Here is a 16396-nt window from a genome sequence, read left to right as displayed (position 1 = left end):
TTAATATTTTGTATTGTATTGTATATATTTTTTTTCTATCCTAAAAAGTATTATCAAACGAGTCCAAAGTTTTTTTTGTCATAACTTAGCAAAGTTGTGGTTGACTTTTCCTCATTGATTTTGTGTAAACTCCCAAACAATCATCAATAATATTAATCTTATCTAATGTTCAAAATTTTAACATAAATAAATAGAACACAAATTCATGGACAGAAAAAAATAAATAAATACAAGAGTGGTGATGGTATCAAACAAAATCCTTCACAAACATGAATTCTTAATTTGCATAGAATCATAAATTCTTAATTTTATTTCTAACCAAATTCTTTATACTAAATAACAAGAAAAGCCATCAATCCCTTTTTCTGTCTATAAATTCATCGGCTCATATTGTCATATGTATACACATGCGCATATATATATATACTACCGTTTTTTTTTCATGCATTTATGGACCTTGTAATTTAAAATTAGAAAAATGATATAACTCTTAAAATTAACTATGTTTCAAAGCTCAATAGAGTTTATGCATTTCCAAATTCACAAAAAAAAAAAAAAAAAAAAAGGTTCTAAAATACATTGTTGGGGTCAAAATATCCCTTTGAGGGCCCATCATTTTACATTTATTTATAATATGACATCACACATATGTAAGCAAAATATTTGACTCCCTTAAATAAAACGAGACTTCTTCTTCCTCCTACTCTCTCACGTTTGTCTCTCTATGGGTGAAGCACGCCGTATGCAATTTTTTTTTTTTTTTTTGGCATTAAAATATTAAAAAAAAACAAAAATTTCTTCACAGCATGCTAAGCACGCCGTGTAACCTATATCACGATTCGTCTCTCCATATATCTCTCTCTCCTAAGACTTCTCAAGTCTCTCCTACGTCTTTTTTGAGACTCTCCCTCTCTAGCATGCTAATTCATTAGAAGCTAGAGACTATTTTTCATTAAGCTCCAATCGAATTCTAATGAACTTGTATCGAGGTAGATCTAGCAAATTTGCCAGTAGATTATTGGAATATATATATATATATAATTACCATCTCAGTGAGTTCAACTTGTCAACAACAATTGAATAAATTAACGCTAGACATAACAAAATAAATTTCAATTTACATTTATATGTTTTAAAATATAATTAAATTTTGTTAAATTATTTATTTATTTTGTTAGTTATACTATTTAATTTTTTTAATCAATTTTTATTAAAATTTATTTTTTAATATTGACCCTCCTAAACTAAAATTCTGGCTTCGCCATTGCCTTAGGATGTCGTTTTCTAAAACCATCAAAACACTAATTGTTGTTTTTATTTATTTATTTTTTTTGGGTGACGTTTCTCCAGTGGGAGTGGTGTGAGCTTGGCCCTGGGATTGCATTCTACAACATAAATATAATAAAAATGTAAACAGTACAAATATTTGACCAATCTAGTAACTGAGAAAGCCTTTGCGCATTCGGTTTGGTTTACACCGAATCCAAGCTGAAGTTGATCAATCATTCAATCTAGTAAATGAGAAAGACTTTTGAGTTTGAAGATGCTTTGATGTAACATTTTCATTCAACTATGTTAAGTTTGTTGTTTCGTTCATGTATGTTTTGCGTCTATGAAATCTATATAAGTGAATGCCTTTGCTAATTACCTAGTTTGTAATATTACGTTTACATTGAACCAGAGGAACTTCGTGGATTGCATTTCTTGGGGAGGGCATTGACGTTGGGGCAATATGAGGCTTATTTTCAGGTTATTTAACAAAATTTGTACTCAATTGTAAATTTATCGTTTCTTCTCAAAATGCAAAGAGTCCAAAAGCAGCAGCTATGTGTTTACGGAATGGATTGGGCTCTTGATCCAATATTATTTGTGCTCAGCTGCCGTGGCATAAAGGGCCAGGTAAGGGGATGGGATAAAACCTTTTGGGCCAAGCTTGTGTTGTGTTTGTCTTCGCCAAACACAACACAAGACATAAAAGCAATATTTAGAGTTAGTTACAAGTCCTTAATTAAATAAAAGTTAGACCATGATTATGTTCATGTTCGAAAATACATCAAAAGAAAAGCCATCATTAATTCCAGGAGGCTCGTCAAAAACACCAAAATGGCAGGCATAGCATGGAATTAATGATGGCTTTTTAATAGTTGCAAATTTTGAAAATGGGTTCAAAAAATTTATAAAAGCCACCCCCGAATCCAAACAAATTTAAATTTATGCGACAATGTCTATTACCAAATTATGGGCATACACGTGGACGATTTCTGTTGTTTTTGAGCGTCGCATCCGTCACGGACACCACGCTCTCGCTGAGAAAATACTTAATGGCATATTGAAGACAGAAGACCTGTGTTATGCTTGCTTTTAAACATGAGCTGAAGCAGATCCGGCCTACTCGTTTCTTCATGTGGGCTATGTGTAAGAAGCACTTGCTGCATGGTTCACTCGCGAACATGCCCTCTTCCCAGTTGGAGGGTAATACCGGCTTCACTATTTTACATAGTATGTGAGGTTGTGTTGGACGGCGAGTGTAGGTTCATGGTTGTATGCGCTTGTTGTTTTGTTGCTACACCGTCTACTCCATGAAGTTGATAGGAAGACGACAAAACCGAAATAGTAGATTATGATAATGTCCTGCCTGATTAGAACTGCTATCCATTTTACTATCTATCACCAAATAGTCCCGCCGCTTACAGCAGTTTTTTTTTGCTTGTTAACTCATTCCTGCAATGATCACATGGAATAAAGCAGTGGTTATTGGATTGCGGACTGCTGTTTCTGCTATTAAAATGATGTCATTGAATTATGATGTTGAAATCCAACGTAAACATATTCGTCCACATTTATCAGCCTTTCTAAGACAATGAGGTCTAGATCGAGCAAAAACCAAAAAAAAAAACCGAAAAATGTACCGTAAACCTTGCAGCAAGAGCTTCCTTCACATAGCCACACGTAGCCCACGTCAAAAAATGGGTAGGCCGGATCTGCTTCACCTCATGTTCAAAAGCAAACATTACACAAGCAGACAAGCTTCAATATGCCATTAATTATCTCCTCAGAGCGTGGCTTCTGTCATGCTTTTAGGTTGCCACACATTCTTAGAATGTGTAGCAACCTAAAAGCATAATGGATGCCACGCTCAGAACAACAGAAATTGCCCAAATGTATGCTGATAAGTTGGTAGTAGAGCATAATTTTGTTTGGATGGGATGGTGGGTTTTATAACCTAGTTTTAAAATTTGCAACTTTGCCCCCATCAACATCAACTTCAAAACTATCCATTTCCATGCAAGGCCACCTTGGTCCTTCATCAACATCATTTCCATGTCTACATCTCACGGTCCTGCACACACTGCTGCACCTGTTTTGTCCACATCCTGACAGCCCCATGTGCCCTGACCGGGTCCATGCGCTTCACTCGCGCCAGCTGATTTTTTAACAAAATATATTATTCGACCTGCAGACCTGTACCACCCTTGACCGGGTCCATAAACCGGTGGTTAAATCCATCCACCTTCCCTTCAAATCTGTAAACATTTTTGTTTTTGCTTTTTTAATTTCGAATAATATATTTTGTAAAATAAACAGCTGGCGCGAGTGAGGCGCATGGCTCCGTACCAAGAAGAAAAAAAAAAAAATCTCCGATGAAAATCAGTTGTAAACAAATAGGTTGGTAAGATGTGGACATGTCTAGTGTCAGCCACATTTGATGTTATGTTTAAATTTGAATGAAACTTGTGACCGTCCAGTCTTCTCACATGCAGCTTTTGATTTTATGTTCTCTTTGCAGTTCAGACTAGCACTAGCTTTGTCTTTTCCTTATCTTGTTTTTCAGCCCATGCAACGTTCTCCGGCCAGTCTTCACGCCTCTGCTGCACGTTCCAGTAAATTGGATTTTGTTTCCTTACAACTTCTTTGGCTTGGATTGGCGCACGTTATGCCACTGTTTGCAAAGGACCGGACTGGGAAGGAGAAGAAAAACATCAACTTTACTATTCAACTCAAAATTAACCATACAGTTTCGGTCCATTTCCTAAATTCACTCTCATACGACGGGAAAAAAAGCCAACATGTCAAAAGAAGACACGTTGGGAAGGGAGAGTTGCACTGATTTTGGGTTTGAGTGTTTGGCTGCACAAAAATTTCGGGTGAGTGAGATAGACGGGTAACGGGTTTGCACGTCATTTGAGGGTTGAGGGGGGTTGTTGGGTGTTGTCATAGGAAGATCACGTGGGTTTCTTGATTTTGGAGAGAAGATGGTGTATTATTAGGATCAGATCCCCGGCAATACGTTGGGACACATGGCAAAATTGTGGTTGTTGAATCACATTTGATGGCCAAAATTTAAGAAAAAGATGATGAACAATTTTGACAGCATTGCCAGGAATCTCAATCCGTATTAGATTATTATCTAGTGGGTCTGAAGATTGCATGAGGGTAAGAGAGGAAGGGGTCTAAAATTGTGTAGGATACGTGGGTGACGAGACTAATGAGCTGGAAGGATTTTGAAATGAGATGCTTGGATTTTCCTGTTTTGGTTTTTCGCCGGGTAAAGGGTAGGGGACTGCCACCGTTGCGAAACAGATCGAGCCCAAAATTTGAATTTACGAGCGTACGTTGTTTAGCCGTCAGTTATTACCAAGAAAAAAATAATGGCTACACGTTTGAGATGTGAGCTTAATTTGTAGACCAAACAGCGTTGTCTCGAGACTCCACGTGATTTGATAGTGTGAAAAGAAAATATTGGGAAACAAGGAGAAAGACAGAAATGGATAGTTTTGAAGTTGATGTTGCTGAGGGTGGCCTTCCATGAAAATGGATAGTTTTGAAGTTGATGTTGACGGGGGCATAGTTGCAAATTTTTTCCTAACCAAGCACAAAAAAACACAACATGAATTTTTATTGATTCCTGATTAATTCATTCGTTGTAGTTTTTGCTTTAACGATTTTTTTTTTTTCTCTGTGTCAACCTGAAAGGGTCGTGTGAGACTCCAAACCAAATTAGGTATATGGTACACAGAAGTTATTGGCAAAATTTGTCAAGAAATTTCTTAAGCAAGATCAAGAAGAGAAGATTTGGGAGTGATCGATCGGATGTTTTGCTAACATTTTATGAGTTATTCTCAGTCTCTCTTTCTCGTCTATGAAATTACCACCATCACAACCCTGTCAACCCACCATTGTAGCTGATGCCCTTCTACACCCACAAGGTTGTGGCTGCCACTTGCAAAATGCCTCTATTCAAAGTTTGGCTCAGCAACTTCTTCCAGTATTTCCCATTCTTTGCCTTCAACAAATCCCTCTGCTATTAGTAATCGAATTACCCTCATTTGCTCATCTCATCTGATAAGCTTCTCGAAAGATGCTCAGGTACGTACTAAAGACAAGATTTCCGATCCTTGGACCTAAAATCGCCCCAACATACATCAATAAAGGTAATATTAATATATTATCATAATTGAGTTCTAAACTAGAACACTTAAAGTTGAAAGTTATTTACATAAATACAATTGAAATTTGAACAGCGTATAGATTTCTAATACTCGAGTTTGTGAAGGAACCATCAAATATGTGCTTGGGAATTTCAGGATCTTCAAAAAGAAAAAAAAAAAAAAAAAAATTAACCCCCTACGACAATCAGGATAATTAAAAAAGAAAAAAAGAAAGAAAGAAACCTCCCACCCATCTCCAGTATCTTTCACAATAATATTAGAAATCTTAAATATATATTAAAAATTAGTTTAAAGAAAACAAGGATACTAATCTAGCACTAATCATTATGTATCTCTGCCTTTGATCCCACATCCCGTACATCTTCCTTTTCATCGGTACCCTTATTAGCGGCTCGCATTATCGGGCGTAGGTAGCCTCGATGAATCAATCCAGCGGCGGGCAAGATCAATAAACGCTCCAGCTCCTGGCTATTTGCAGCAGGCGTCAACTACCCAAAAAAAAAAATTCAGTTCATATCAATAAACCCACTAATTAAGAAGAAGAAGAAGAAAAAAAAACGATGAACATATATTAATTAAGAATATACCATACCAGGGCCAATAATGCCAGTAAAAAAGGGAATGGCGTAACAAACAAGTGCAGGGATTTTTGTTGCCAAAAACTCTCGACCCAAATTCTGAAGAAATTCATAAGAATTTCTTGTATGATGCCGGAGCTGTCATCTTCTAACTTCAACTTGAGGTGGGACATGAGCAAACAACAGAGCGCGCACACAAAATTCAAAATATAAATATCATCTACGATGCGAGTAGAGAGGAGGTAAAAAGCACTTCTCCAAGCCAGTTTAAGTAAAACCTATTGGCCATGACTTAGTTGGGAGAGACGGGTTAAAAGCTTCCTCCCAAGTGACCAATAAATCACAATGTAGAGGATAGGAAAAGCCAAAGTAATCAGAACGCTCAGAAATAACAAAACGATAAATATTGGCCTCTTGATCGAACTTTAGGATTGTTAATCAAAGCAATTCTATAACCGAATGAAGCAAAAGATGTAAAAGAATATATCCAACTACAAAGCCATGTGAACGTCCAAAACATTGACATGTTGAAACAGTTTCAACTTCTCTTACGCAAAGAAAACTACCGGGGAAGACGAAGTTGAGAAGCTTGAAAGGAACCACGACTATAAGAAGGTTGTTGATTTGATTTCAGAGATTTTATTGTAATTTTGAATTTGATTGTAATGTGATCAAATCATTATCTACCCAAACTCTTCTACAAGTCTTTGTGTTGGAGTAGATAAGAATATATGGTAATCATATTTGATTATCATCAAATTTTATTGAAATTACAATCAAATTTCTGAAATTAAATTCCATACTATACTCTAACAAAAATCCTATATATAATATAATAGAAGGTAGTCCATACAAAATTTAAGTAGCTTTTGTTAGATATGTGTAGAATATATATTTCCCATGTTAGATTTATATTATTTTCCTTATAGATAGTTTATTATTTATGTTTGATTGTAATCAAATCATTCTTATTTGTTAATGATTTGGTTATCATCTTATATATATTCGAGCCAAGTCTTATTTTATACAAATATGTATCATTTAATAATCAAGCCTATTTTTGTTTACGTTTAAGAATAACTCATTTAAAACTCGAGTCACACGCAACAAGTCAAGCTTTATCGAGCCAATCCCAAATGAGTTCACCAATAGTCTTGTTTCGTTTACCTGAAACAAAAGGAAAGATAACGAGCTTAAAGCGGATGTAAACAGTAAACTAGTAAAGAGTCGAGGTATGTTGGCGGATGCCGGCTAGGAAGGAGGATCAGATATTTGTTTCTCTTGGGCTTTTATATGGGTTAAGTATTTGTATGGGCCAAGAGTACATTTTTGTTGTAAAGTCCAATCAAGCAGTTGGCCACTTGGACTTTGACAAGGAATGGGCACTTGACTTGGGTTGCAGACTTGCAGTGCTTTGCTTTATTGGTCGGAATTCTCATCAAGTCTAAAGTTTGAATTTTTTGAATGTAAACAATTTTTTCCAAATCCTACCTAATTTGTGTTGGGCCGGCCTTGTACGAGTCAAAGGTTTATTCTTTAGGAATGGACTTATGAATTAAAGGCTTTTGTTCTCATATTTTATCCAAAAAGCTAAAGCGAGTATTCACGTACATTGATTTATCTATATTTTTACGCAAAATGGTTAGTCAAAACCTACTTTATATAGTTTAGTTAGTGAGTTTTAAAAGGTACCATACATCTAATTTTATATATATATATATATATATATCATTTAATTTAATTTTTTATTTTTTTATAAGGATTGTATTTTTCCTAAAGATCTATTTTTCAACTTTTTGAAAAAAAAAAAACAAAAAAAAAAAAGATGTGGAGAGAGAAACAATATATTAATAAGATGCATGTGTGAACATGTACGTAGATGTTGCCTGTTCACAAATGCCAAAAAAAAAAAAAAAAGGGGGGGGTTATTTTGCATTTGAAATTCATAATCCTATGTAGAGAGTTTTAATTGCTTTCGGCGTCCATTTTGAGAAAAGAAGTTAAACGATTAAGCCAGAGTTAATTTGCGCCATGGGCACTCAGACACATCAATTTCTTATTAATATAAGCATTTCATTTCGAACGATCTTTTTTTTCCAAAATTTCTATTACTATTCTCTTCCACATCTCTCTTTTTCAATTTTTCCTTTTCATATTATTTCTTTTTCCATATCCTCTCTTCCCAAAATTCTTCTTACCATTTCTCTCTCTGCACACTTTTTTTTTTTTTTTTTTTTCCAAAAGTTAAAAAATAAGATCTTTAGGAAAAATACCATCCTTATAAAAAAAAATAAGATTAAAAAAAAAGAAAAGGATAATTGGATGTATGATGTCTTTTAAAACTCATTAGCACTAGATTAGCCATTTTGCATAAAAATATACATAAACCAATGTGAATGCTCTAATAAGAAAAGATTGATGTAATAATTTAATTGATATTCTAATAATACTGTCATCATGTATCAATATAAACAAAACTTTGTTTTAAAACTTTTCTATGCTCGTGCTTGTAAAAAAACAAAAGAACTTTGGATCGTCAAGAGCTAACCAAACGGTAGTAGGTATTAGCAAACTGGGCAGGGTTTTCTTGAAAGGGAAACTCAAGGTGTTTTTTTTTCTTCTTTTCTTCAAATTGGCAGACATTGACTAAGGTTTGAGAATGAACAAATTCTAGAAGGGAGGCTTTGTTAACATTCCATTCAATAAAGACGATTAATATCTACATGCAGGGACGAAATCAAGGGGCGCCATATATATATATATATGACGTAACAGTTTTATATATATAATTAACTCTTTCTACACAAGGTGAAAAATAAAAGAGAGGAGTAATCTTAAAAATCACACCTATTGCTCACATCAAAAGAATAATATAATGGTAAAACAAAAGTGTAATTTATAGCATTATCTTATCTCCATCTATCTTAAACGAATAAAAGGAAAGATAAAAGATAAAGAGAAGTACTTAACCTTTTCCCACATCTTGGTCCAATTCTTATAGGTCCAATATATGACTTTTCCCCCCATCAAAATGCTTAGAACACGGTCCAATGAAATGTTCAAACTTCAAAGCCACGATTGACATGAGTCATGACGACATAAAAACCGTGATACACAAAACAGAAAGAAAGGAAGTTTGTGTAGGTGTTTGAAAAGAATAAAAACCCATTTACCTGTGTTCAGAATGGTATAGGTATCTCTCGCATCCTCTATGGAATATGAGATAAAGAATCAGCAATTTCTTTTCTACTTTTTTGCACCTAACTAGGCTCAGCGGGCTCACACGTTGTTTCCGCGCTTAGAATCAATTCGAACATATCGCGCGTTCAACTTGGGCCACCAGAGCTTTAGTCCACCCAAAACTCTTCATAATCTCACTTTTCAAATTACATAAAAACTCTCCCACATCTGAGATCACCATCATAGTGGTTCAATGGTAAACGCGAAGGTATGACTCCAACTCCTATAATTATAAATAAAATAATTTATAGGTAAAAATTGTGGGTCTAACATTTTGCTTCTAATACGGAGATTAATTACTGATAAATTAATCCCACTTTATAAAACCAACTTTGTGCAGATTCTATTGGGCTCAAAAGGTGACTCAATTATTAGACCTCCTTTCCCCCTTTGTCCACCAAATGGCTAGTGGTGGCGGACCCTTTTCTTTTCTTCCTATATATTCCCTCGAATCCCTCCAAGTCTAAGATACATTCTCTCAACTCCCAATCCCTAAATCTTTTCCTTTTTCTTCGTGTACCGTATTTAAGCCATCACTAGCCATGGGTTCCAGCCCAAAGAGCCTTCAGGCTATAATGGGTGCGCCAGGGGTGCGGGGTAAGAGGGTCACGGCCCTATCAAAAGGTGGCTTGATCGACTTCATGCAGTCCATCGTTTTCAGCAAGCAAGATTCCAGAGAACCCTTTTACGTGCTTGATTTAGGTGCGGTCGCGGGTCTAATGGACAGGTGGACCCGGGCTCTCCCAATGGCTCGGCCCTACTACGCCGTCAAGTGCAACCCAGACCCGGCTTTCCTCGGCACCATGGCGGCGCTCGGTTCAGGTTTTGACTGCGCAAGTCGGGCCGAGATTGAGTCCGTTCTCGCGCTCGGGGTTTCTCCAGATCGGATCATCTTCGCGAACCCTTGTAAAGCCGAGTCTCACATCAGGTACGGGGCGAGCGTTGGCGTGAACCTGACGACTTTCGATTCGAGGGACGAGGTCGAGAAGATCCGAAAATGGCACCCAAAATGTGCTTTGCTGATTCGGATCAAAGCTCCGGATGACAGTGGAGCACGCTGCCCGTTGGGTCCCAAGTACGGCGCGCTTCCCGAAGAAGTCGCGCCGCTTCTCCAAGCTGCTCAGTCCGCGGGGCTAGCCGTCGTCGGCGTCTCCTTCCATATCGGAAGTGCGGCCACGAATTCGCGCGCGTACCAACGAGCCATAGCGACGGCCAAAACGGCCTTCGAGACAGCCACTCGGCTTGGCATGCCTCGAATGCGCGTGATGAATATCGGGGGCGGCTTCACGGCAGATCCGCAATTCAACGAAGCGGCTTCTGCCGTGAAAGCCGCTCTGAAATCGTATTTCGGAAACGAATCGGGACTAACTGTGATGGCCGAGCCAGGCCGGTTCTTTGCCGAATCGGGTTTCACACTAGCCACGAACATTATCGGGAAGCGTGTACGGGGCGAACTTAGGGAGTACTGGATCAACGACGGGATATACGGGTCCATGAACTGCATTCTGTACGACCATGCAACCGTCACATGCACGCCTCTCGCGTGCACATCCAACCGTGCGAACCCCACGTGCAAGGGCGCTAGGACGTATAGCTCAACGGTTTTTGGGCCCACGTGCGATGCGCTTGACACAGTTTTGACGGGCCACCAGCTACCGGAACTACAAGTCAATGACTGGCTGGTGTTCCCCAATATGGGTGCGTACACGGCGGCTGCTGGGTCCAACTTCAATGGGTTTAGTACGTCCGCCATTTTGACTCACCTCGTGTATTCGAATCCAAGCTAGCAGCTTTCTAACTGCTTTTTGTCTTGCGATTATAAAATAATTGTCTTAATTTTAAATAGTATCATCATATTTTATAAAATATGTGATTCTTAGTACGCACTCTATTAGTCTATTACATCTAACTACGATTCAACAAAAGAAAAACAAAGTGTGTAAACAAAGGTAAAAGTTTTCGTGTCAAACTCAGTTTAAAAGAAAACGGAGAATCTCATATTTTGAAAAATTTAAAGATATCTAAACCTGTTAATAAATGGAAATAAATCTAGTTTACCTTTTAAAATGTCAAACTTTGTTACTTAATTGTTTTTTATTTTTTTAAAAAAATCATATTTAGTAGGCTATGCACAATTATTAATTTATCATCGTACAATTAAATCATTTAGCTATATGACAATTATACAAAAATCTATTAAATATATGTCAAGTAGACAGTTTCTTAAATCATAATGAAATATTTAATACAATTAAAACAACACGATTCTTGTACTTATAATAATCTCACGAATGATTAAGCTTTGTACATGGATTTCTACGACGAAATTGATCTAAAATTGGAAATAGAATATGGAAACTCATGGTAAGGAGACATTTCCTTAATAGAAGTGCAAGTTGGCTAGTCATTGTTTACAGATTCCCCAATATATATAATTATTAGATCTTGTATCATGGAAAGCCAGACATTCCTGTTGGACCAGCCACAAAGACCACAACTTTCCTACAGGACCAATCACAAAAAGCATATGAAATTGAATATTCTCCTTTTGTTTTTCTTTTGGGAAAAAAAGTTGGTGTGCTTTTATCTAATTTGTAATTCTAGGTAGTTTTCCTATGATAGTATGATGGTATATGCGATGCACCCAATTCCAACAATTGTGTCATATATCATTAGAAATAATATATCATTAGTTATCTAATCTTCAACGAAAAAAGTATGAAACTGTTTTATAATATTTTATTTATTTATAGTTTTAAGTTATTAACCTATGAATTTTTTTAAAAAAATTGTATTTTCCAAATCATTCAAATTTACTTGTACGTGTAAATGTTGAGAATTTTTTAGATTTTTATTGTATTAGGTGAGGCAATTTTATTTTATTTTTTTTAATTTATTTTATCACGATTTAGGTAATAATAGTTTCTTTATTTCAATTAAAATGACAAAAAGTCAAAGACTCATTTAAGAGTAATATTAAAAATCATATATATATATATATTTTTCTAATAATACTCGCTCTTTATAGTATCAACCAACCATTTAACCAATCATTATAAAAAAAATCATTGGTTGCTTCAAACTCCGGCAACCGTTGCAGATTTAGGCTAACTTTGGCGACCCTAGCATGGCCTTCCAATGAACAATGATGATGATAGAAAATGAACTATAAAATAAAGTACGTAAAAAAAATGAGAAGTTCAAAATCGAAATATGGTTTACGATTTTAAAACTAAGAAATTTTTTTTAAAAAAAAATTAAAGAATATTCTCGTGATCAATCCAAAGTATTTTTAGTTTAATTCTGATTTTCAATCAAACCAAACACTAAAAAATAAGAAATATATTTTCCAAAATTAGTTTTCTAAAAAATATTTTATGGCTAAATTGTAATTTTATTAATTACAAGTTAGTACAAATATCATGTACGGGTAAAGATAAGTGCAATTTGACAAAAACTAACTAGAAAAGTCGTTGATCACCGGAACAGCTATCAACAACCCTCCGTCAAAAACTCCCCGAACCACACAAACCTGTCTATACCCTGCGGAGTCTGCCGTGATCGCCATGGAAACCCTAGGCGCCTCTACGACCATCCTCTCCTCCTCCTCTTCTCCACCGTCGATCTTCTCCCCAAGGAGATCCGACGCTCCAAGACTCGTCCGCTTTCCCCTGTCTTCCAAGAGTAAGCTTTTCCCAAACCCTTTATCATAGTGCATCTAATTTCTTATTCTCTCAATTTCTGACCGAAACGGTTCGTTTGGATTCAGAGGAGGGCAACGATTCCGATCTCCAATCGGATCCCAAAGACTCCAGCATAGTACCCCTATTCAACAATCGCACTATGTCCAAGGTAATTGCTTTATATTCATCGGATTTTTGTTTTTTGTTTTTTTAATTTGATGTGGGAGATTGGTAAATAAGGGTTTTTTTTTTTTTTTTTGTTGGGGGGGGGGAATGAATAATAGGATGAGGCGATGGGATTGGTTTTGAGCGCGGCGTCCGTTGGGGGTTGGACTACCGGGTCGGGTATGGAGGGTCCGTCGGTTCCCGCCGGAGCCGAGGACGGATCGAGTACGGAGAAGATCTCGACCTTCCCATGGTCCCTCTTCACCAAGTCGCCACGTAGGCGTATGCGCGTCGCCTTCACCTGCAACGTTTGTGGCCAGAGAACCACTCGTGCTATCAATCCCCATGCCTACACTGATGGCACTGTGTTTGTGCAGGTAATTCAATTCTCTTTCTGAAGCCTGTTTGGTTGCTGAGAAAGTCGAGTAAAAGAAACGAAAATAAAAGAAAATAGCTTCTCGTACATATAACATTGTGTTGATTTCTTTCCAAGGTTGAATTGGGCTCAGTTATTCATCGAAAAAAAAAATTGGGCTCAGTTGAATGGCTATTTTTCTTTACCTTACCCTTTTTTTTTGGGGGTTTAAATTATTAGTTGTTTGATTAAAAACAATGTAAAACTTGTTGGCAGTGTTGTGGGTGTAATATATTTCATAAGCTGGTGGATAATTTGAACCTGTTCCACGAGATGAAGTGTTATGTGAACCCAAGCTTCAATTATCGAGATCCTAAATGGGATGATGTTGGCTTCAAGTACCTTGATATAGATGATGAAGATGATAGAAATGACGTCTTCCAGATATAATGAGGTGATAATGATCGTACGGAGTGGTGTACATTCCTTTCCTTGTTCTTGGCAAATTTTTTTTCTGTCACATTTGTAAATGTTCTGTTTTCATATTGATAACTGTAATTAGTAAGTTTATGTTGGATTCATCAATTGAAATTGATAAAATGTAAAGCATGTAAACAATGTTTATTAATTTGCATAATTACTCTTAATGTTAATTATTGACTCTAATATGTTGTTTTTGAAGCCTCTGGAAACAGGGTTATCTCTAGATAGCGTTGGAGATTAAAATTTTGATACACAGATATAAGTTTGTTTGAAAATATGCTATTTTTTGGTTTTTTTGTTTTGTTTTGGGTCTAATCTTGAAGCTGCAGTTCATTTACTTGTGGTTATGGTCGTGGTTTTGCGTTTGTTGGGCATAGGCTGGGTGTGGATTTGGTCCCTCTAGACGAAATAGCCATTTAATAAACAATACAACCTACAAATTAGGAATTTAATTTGAAGAATGGCAAGTGCTTTGAGACTTATTTCTTCTTGGGAAGCATTCTTCTAGTGACTATCCAACTAAGAAAGGCGTGTAGCCCTAGTCTGACTGGATATTCATATAATGGTTGTTTCTTTGGAAGCCTAGTTTGGTCTGGCTATCTGTATGTGCAGCATGAAGTTAATCTACCAATTTTCTGCAAATACATATACTACAGGGTGGGAAGCTATGAATTGATCAGTTATTGTTGATGTCCTGCATGTTTGACTGGAGAAAAATGCTTGAGATGCTGTTATGATTGATCATGTGCTTGTCCATTCTGCATAATTTTGATTGGATAGTACAAGAAGAGAAATTTTCTTGATTGAAGAAAAGTGAGGTCCTTTGTTAAAGTTTTTTTTTTTTTTTTTTTTTTTTAATAGCTATTTGCAGCAATATGGAATCTGAGGATTGCTTGTTGTAACTTCGTTGAGTGATAAACTAGTAGACTGATTAATCTGTTTCATGATGGATGTTTAGAAAATGATTAGGGGCGCATGGTAGATGAGGATTAGTACTTATTAGGTATCTTGGAAGAATGCTTCCCAAGAATGTTACTAGCAATTGCCTTAGCCCAAGATTTTTGTGGCTACATCTTGTATCTTGGTCAACTAATTGAAAGTTGAATTAAGTGAAATTGCAATTATGTACACATCCTTATTTTGCAGCCATTGCTACAATGGTACTTTTCATATAATTAGAGCCTTCAAAGAGTGTTACTAGCAATTGCCTTAAGAGTTTGAGTTACTAGAGTCACAAGCAAGTCTGTAAACAGGGCTTGCACATAAGGGTGAGATTTACAGGTAAAATTCACATTCGTGTAGGAGACATGTTACACAACCATCTTTTTTTACAAATTGAATAGATCAACTATTAAATTTGTGGACTCATGTAGACCCTATAAAAATCAATGGTGGATTCTTTCATTCACTATAGAGATAGATGGTTGAAAAGGATTGATTCTATCATTTCTCTTCGTGTAGAAAAAGGGGGCATTATATTGCCATATTATTTACTTTGGGATCGTTTGCTTTTGTGGTCATTAGCTCTGCTCTTGATAGGCGGTGTTAGCACCAGAAGATGCAGCAATAACACCAGTTTTGTCTAGTAAATAGTTTCTTTCAGCCAAAAAAATCTGCCGCAGGAATGCTGCTTAGGCCACATATTTCCAAGGTTGAGATGGCAAGAGACAATTTAGATTTTTAAAGGAATCATCTATAGAAAAACAGTTGGTACACATTTTCAAAGCAGTGTAACAAAATTTAGTATTTTTATCATTCAACTTATGGTACAACTCTTTCTTATGAGACGGGTTTGAGATTATTTTATGACACTTTTAGAAATCGGATTGGAAAAAATTCTACAAATCCAGTTTGAAAGAAATAAATTTATGTAGTATTAGCCAATTTGACACCTATCATGTTTATTAAATGACCTGGTAGCCTATATAACACTTGTCACATTAGCAACTAAAATGTATATTCACATAAAATGCATATTTGTAAAAGCTGAAATTCGTCAAACATTTTTTTCATACGAAAAAAAAAGGGGCTATTTTAGAAGATTGGCCACCCACCAGTTAGGCGGAAAATTTTGTCAGGTACAGAAGAAAAACAACAACCATTGGCTGAATTACCACCTCACATCGAGGGAAATATCTGTGTCAAAAGGTTCCCAAGTAGGCACAAGGATCACATGGTCAAAGAGGGGCGCACTCGTAGAGATGCAAATAATGGTCGTTCGCGTAGAAAAAATAAAAATTGTTGTTCATTTTCCACCTCACATGAGAAATCTAAGCCGCGTGATTGGATAGCATCCAAGGCAGCCAATAGCGACAATCCTCGGTAGATAACCCATTTCTCTACCCATACACCGTAGCCATTCATTATCTAATCGCATATTCCTCCGCAAATCCACACCACACACGCTCAATCTCCATTCTTATCACCCTATAAAAAAAACAA

At 36.3% G+C, this 16396-nt stretch overlaps 3 protein-coding genes across 3 annotated transcripts; 2 read left to right on the top strand and 1 right to left on the bottom strand.

Moving 5' to 3' along the window:
• Positions 1–5150: 5150 nt before the first annotated feature.
• Positions 5151–6431, bottom strand: LOC132190334 (uncharacterized). The gene is made up of 3 exons (XM_059605290.1): positions 6043–6431; positions 5810–5938; positions 5151–5402 (listed from the first exon to the last, which is right to left on the bottom strand). Exons 1-3 carry the CDS (start codon positions 6199–6201, stop codon positions 5364–5366), a joined length of 327 nt encoding a protein of 108 aa, XP_059461273.1. The 5' UTR covers positions 6202–6431; the 3' UTR covers positions 5151–5363.
• A 3338-nt stretch (positions 6432–9769) lies between these two features.
• LOC132190333 (ornithine decarboxylase-like) lies at positions 9770–11057 on the top strand. Its single transcript, XM_059605289.1, has one exon. The coding sequence runs from the start codon at positions 9811–9813 to the stop codon at positions 11053–11055; it is 1245 nt and encodes a 414-aa protein (XP_059461272.1). The 5' UTR covers positions 9770–9810; the 3' UTR covers positions 11056–11057.
• Positions 11058–11619: 562 nt separating this feature from the next.
• Positions 11620–15077, top strand: LOC132191069 (uncharacterized). Its single transcript, XM_059606086.1, has 5 exons — positions 11620–11632; positions 12734–12952; positions 13038–13120; positions 13236–13493; positions 13748–15077. The coding sequence occupies exons 1-5, from the start codon at positions 11620–11622 to the stop codon at positions 13919–13921; spliced, it is 747 nt and encodes a 248-aa protein (XP_059462069.1). The 3' UTR covers positions 13922–15077.
• The last annotated feature ends 1319 nt before the right edge of the window (positions 15078–16396 follow it).

The sequence above is a fragment of the Corylus avellana genome, chromosome ca8 (genome assembly GCF_901000735.1).
Source record: "Corylus avellana chromosome ca8, CavTom2PMs-1.0".
In the NCBI taxonomy this organism is placed as follows: Eukaryota; Viridiplantae; Streptophyta; class Magnoliopsida; order Fagales; family Betulaceae; genus Corylus; species Corylus avellana.
This window is presented reverse-complemented; position numbering and strand designations above follow the sequence as displayed.

Coding starts and splice junctions, on each gene's coding strand:
- LOC132191069 (XM_059606086.1), top strand. Junction 12,953..13,037: donor CTTTCCCCTGTCTTCCAAGA/GTAAGCTTTTCC, acceptor GTTTGGATTCAG/AGGAGGGCAACGATTCCGAT. Junction 13,494..13,747: donor ATGGCACTGTGTTTGTGCAG/GTAATTCAATTC, acceptor ACTTGTTGGCAG/TGTTGTGGGTGTAATATATT.
- LOC132190334 (XM_059605290.1), bottom strand. CDS start 6,201: ATGTCCCACCTCAAGTTGAAGTTAGAAGATGACAGCTCCGGCATCATA. Junction 5,939..6,042: donor TACTGGCATTATTGGCCCTG/GTATGGTATATT, acceptor TTTTTTGGGTAG/TTGACGCCTGCTGCAAATAG. Junction 5,403..5,809: donor GTACCGATGAAAAGGAAGAT/GTACGGGATGTG, acceptor GGGCGATTTTAG/GTCCAAGGATCGGAAATCTT.
- LOC132190333 (XM_059605289.1), top strand. CDS start 9,811: ATGGGTTCCAGCCCAAAGAGCCTTCAGGCTATAATGGGTGCGCCAGGG.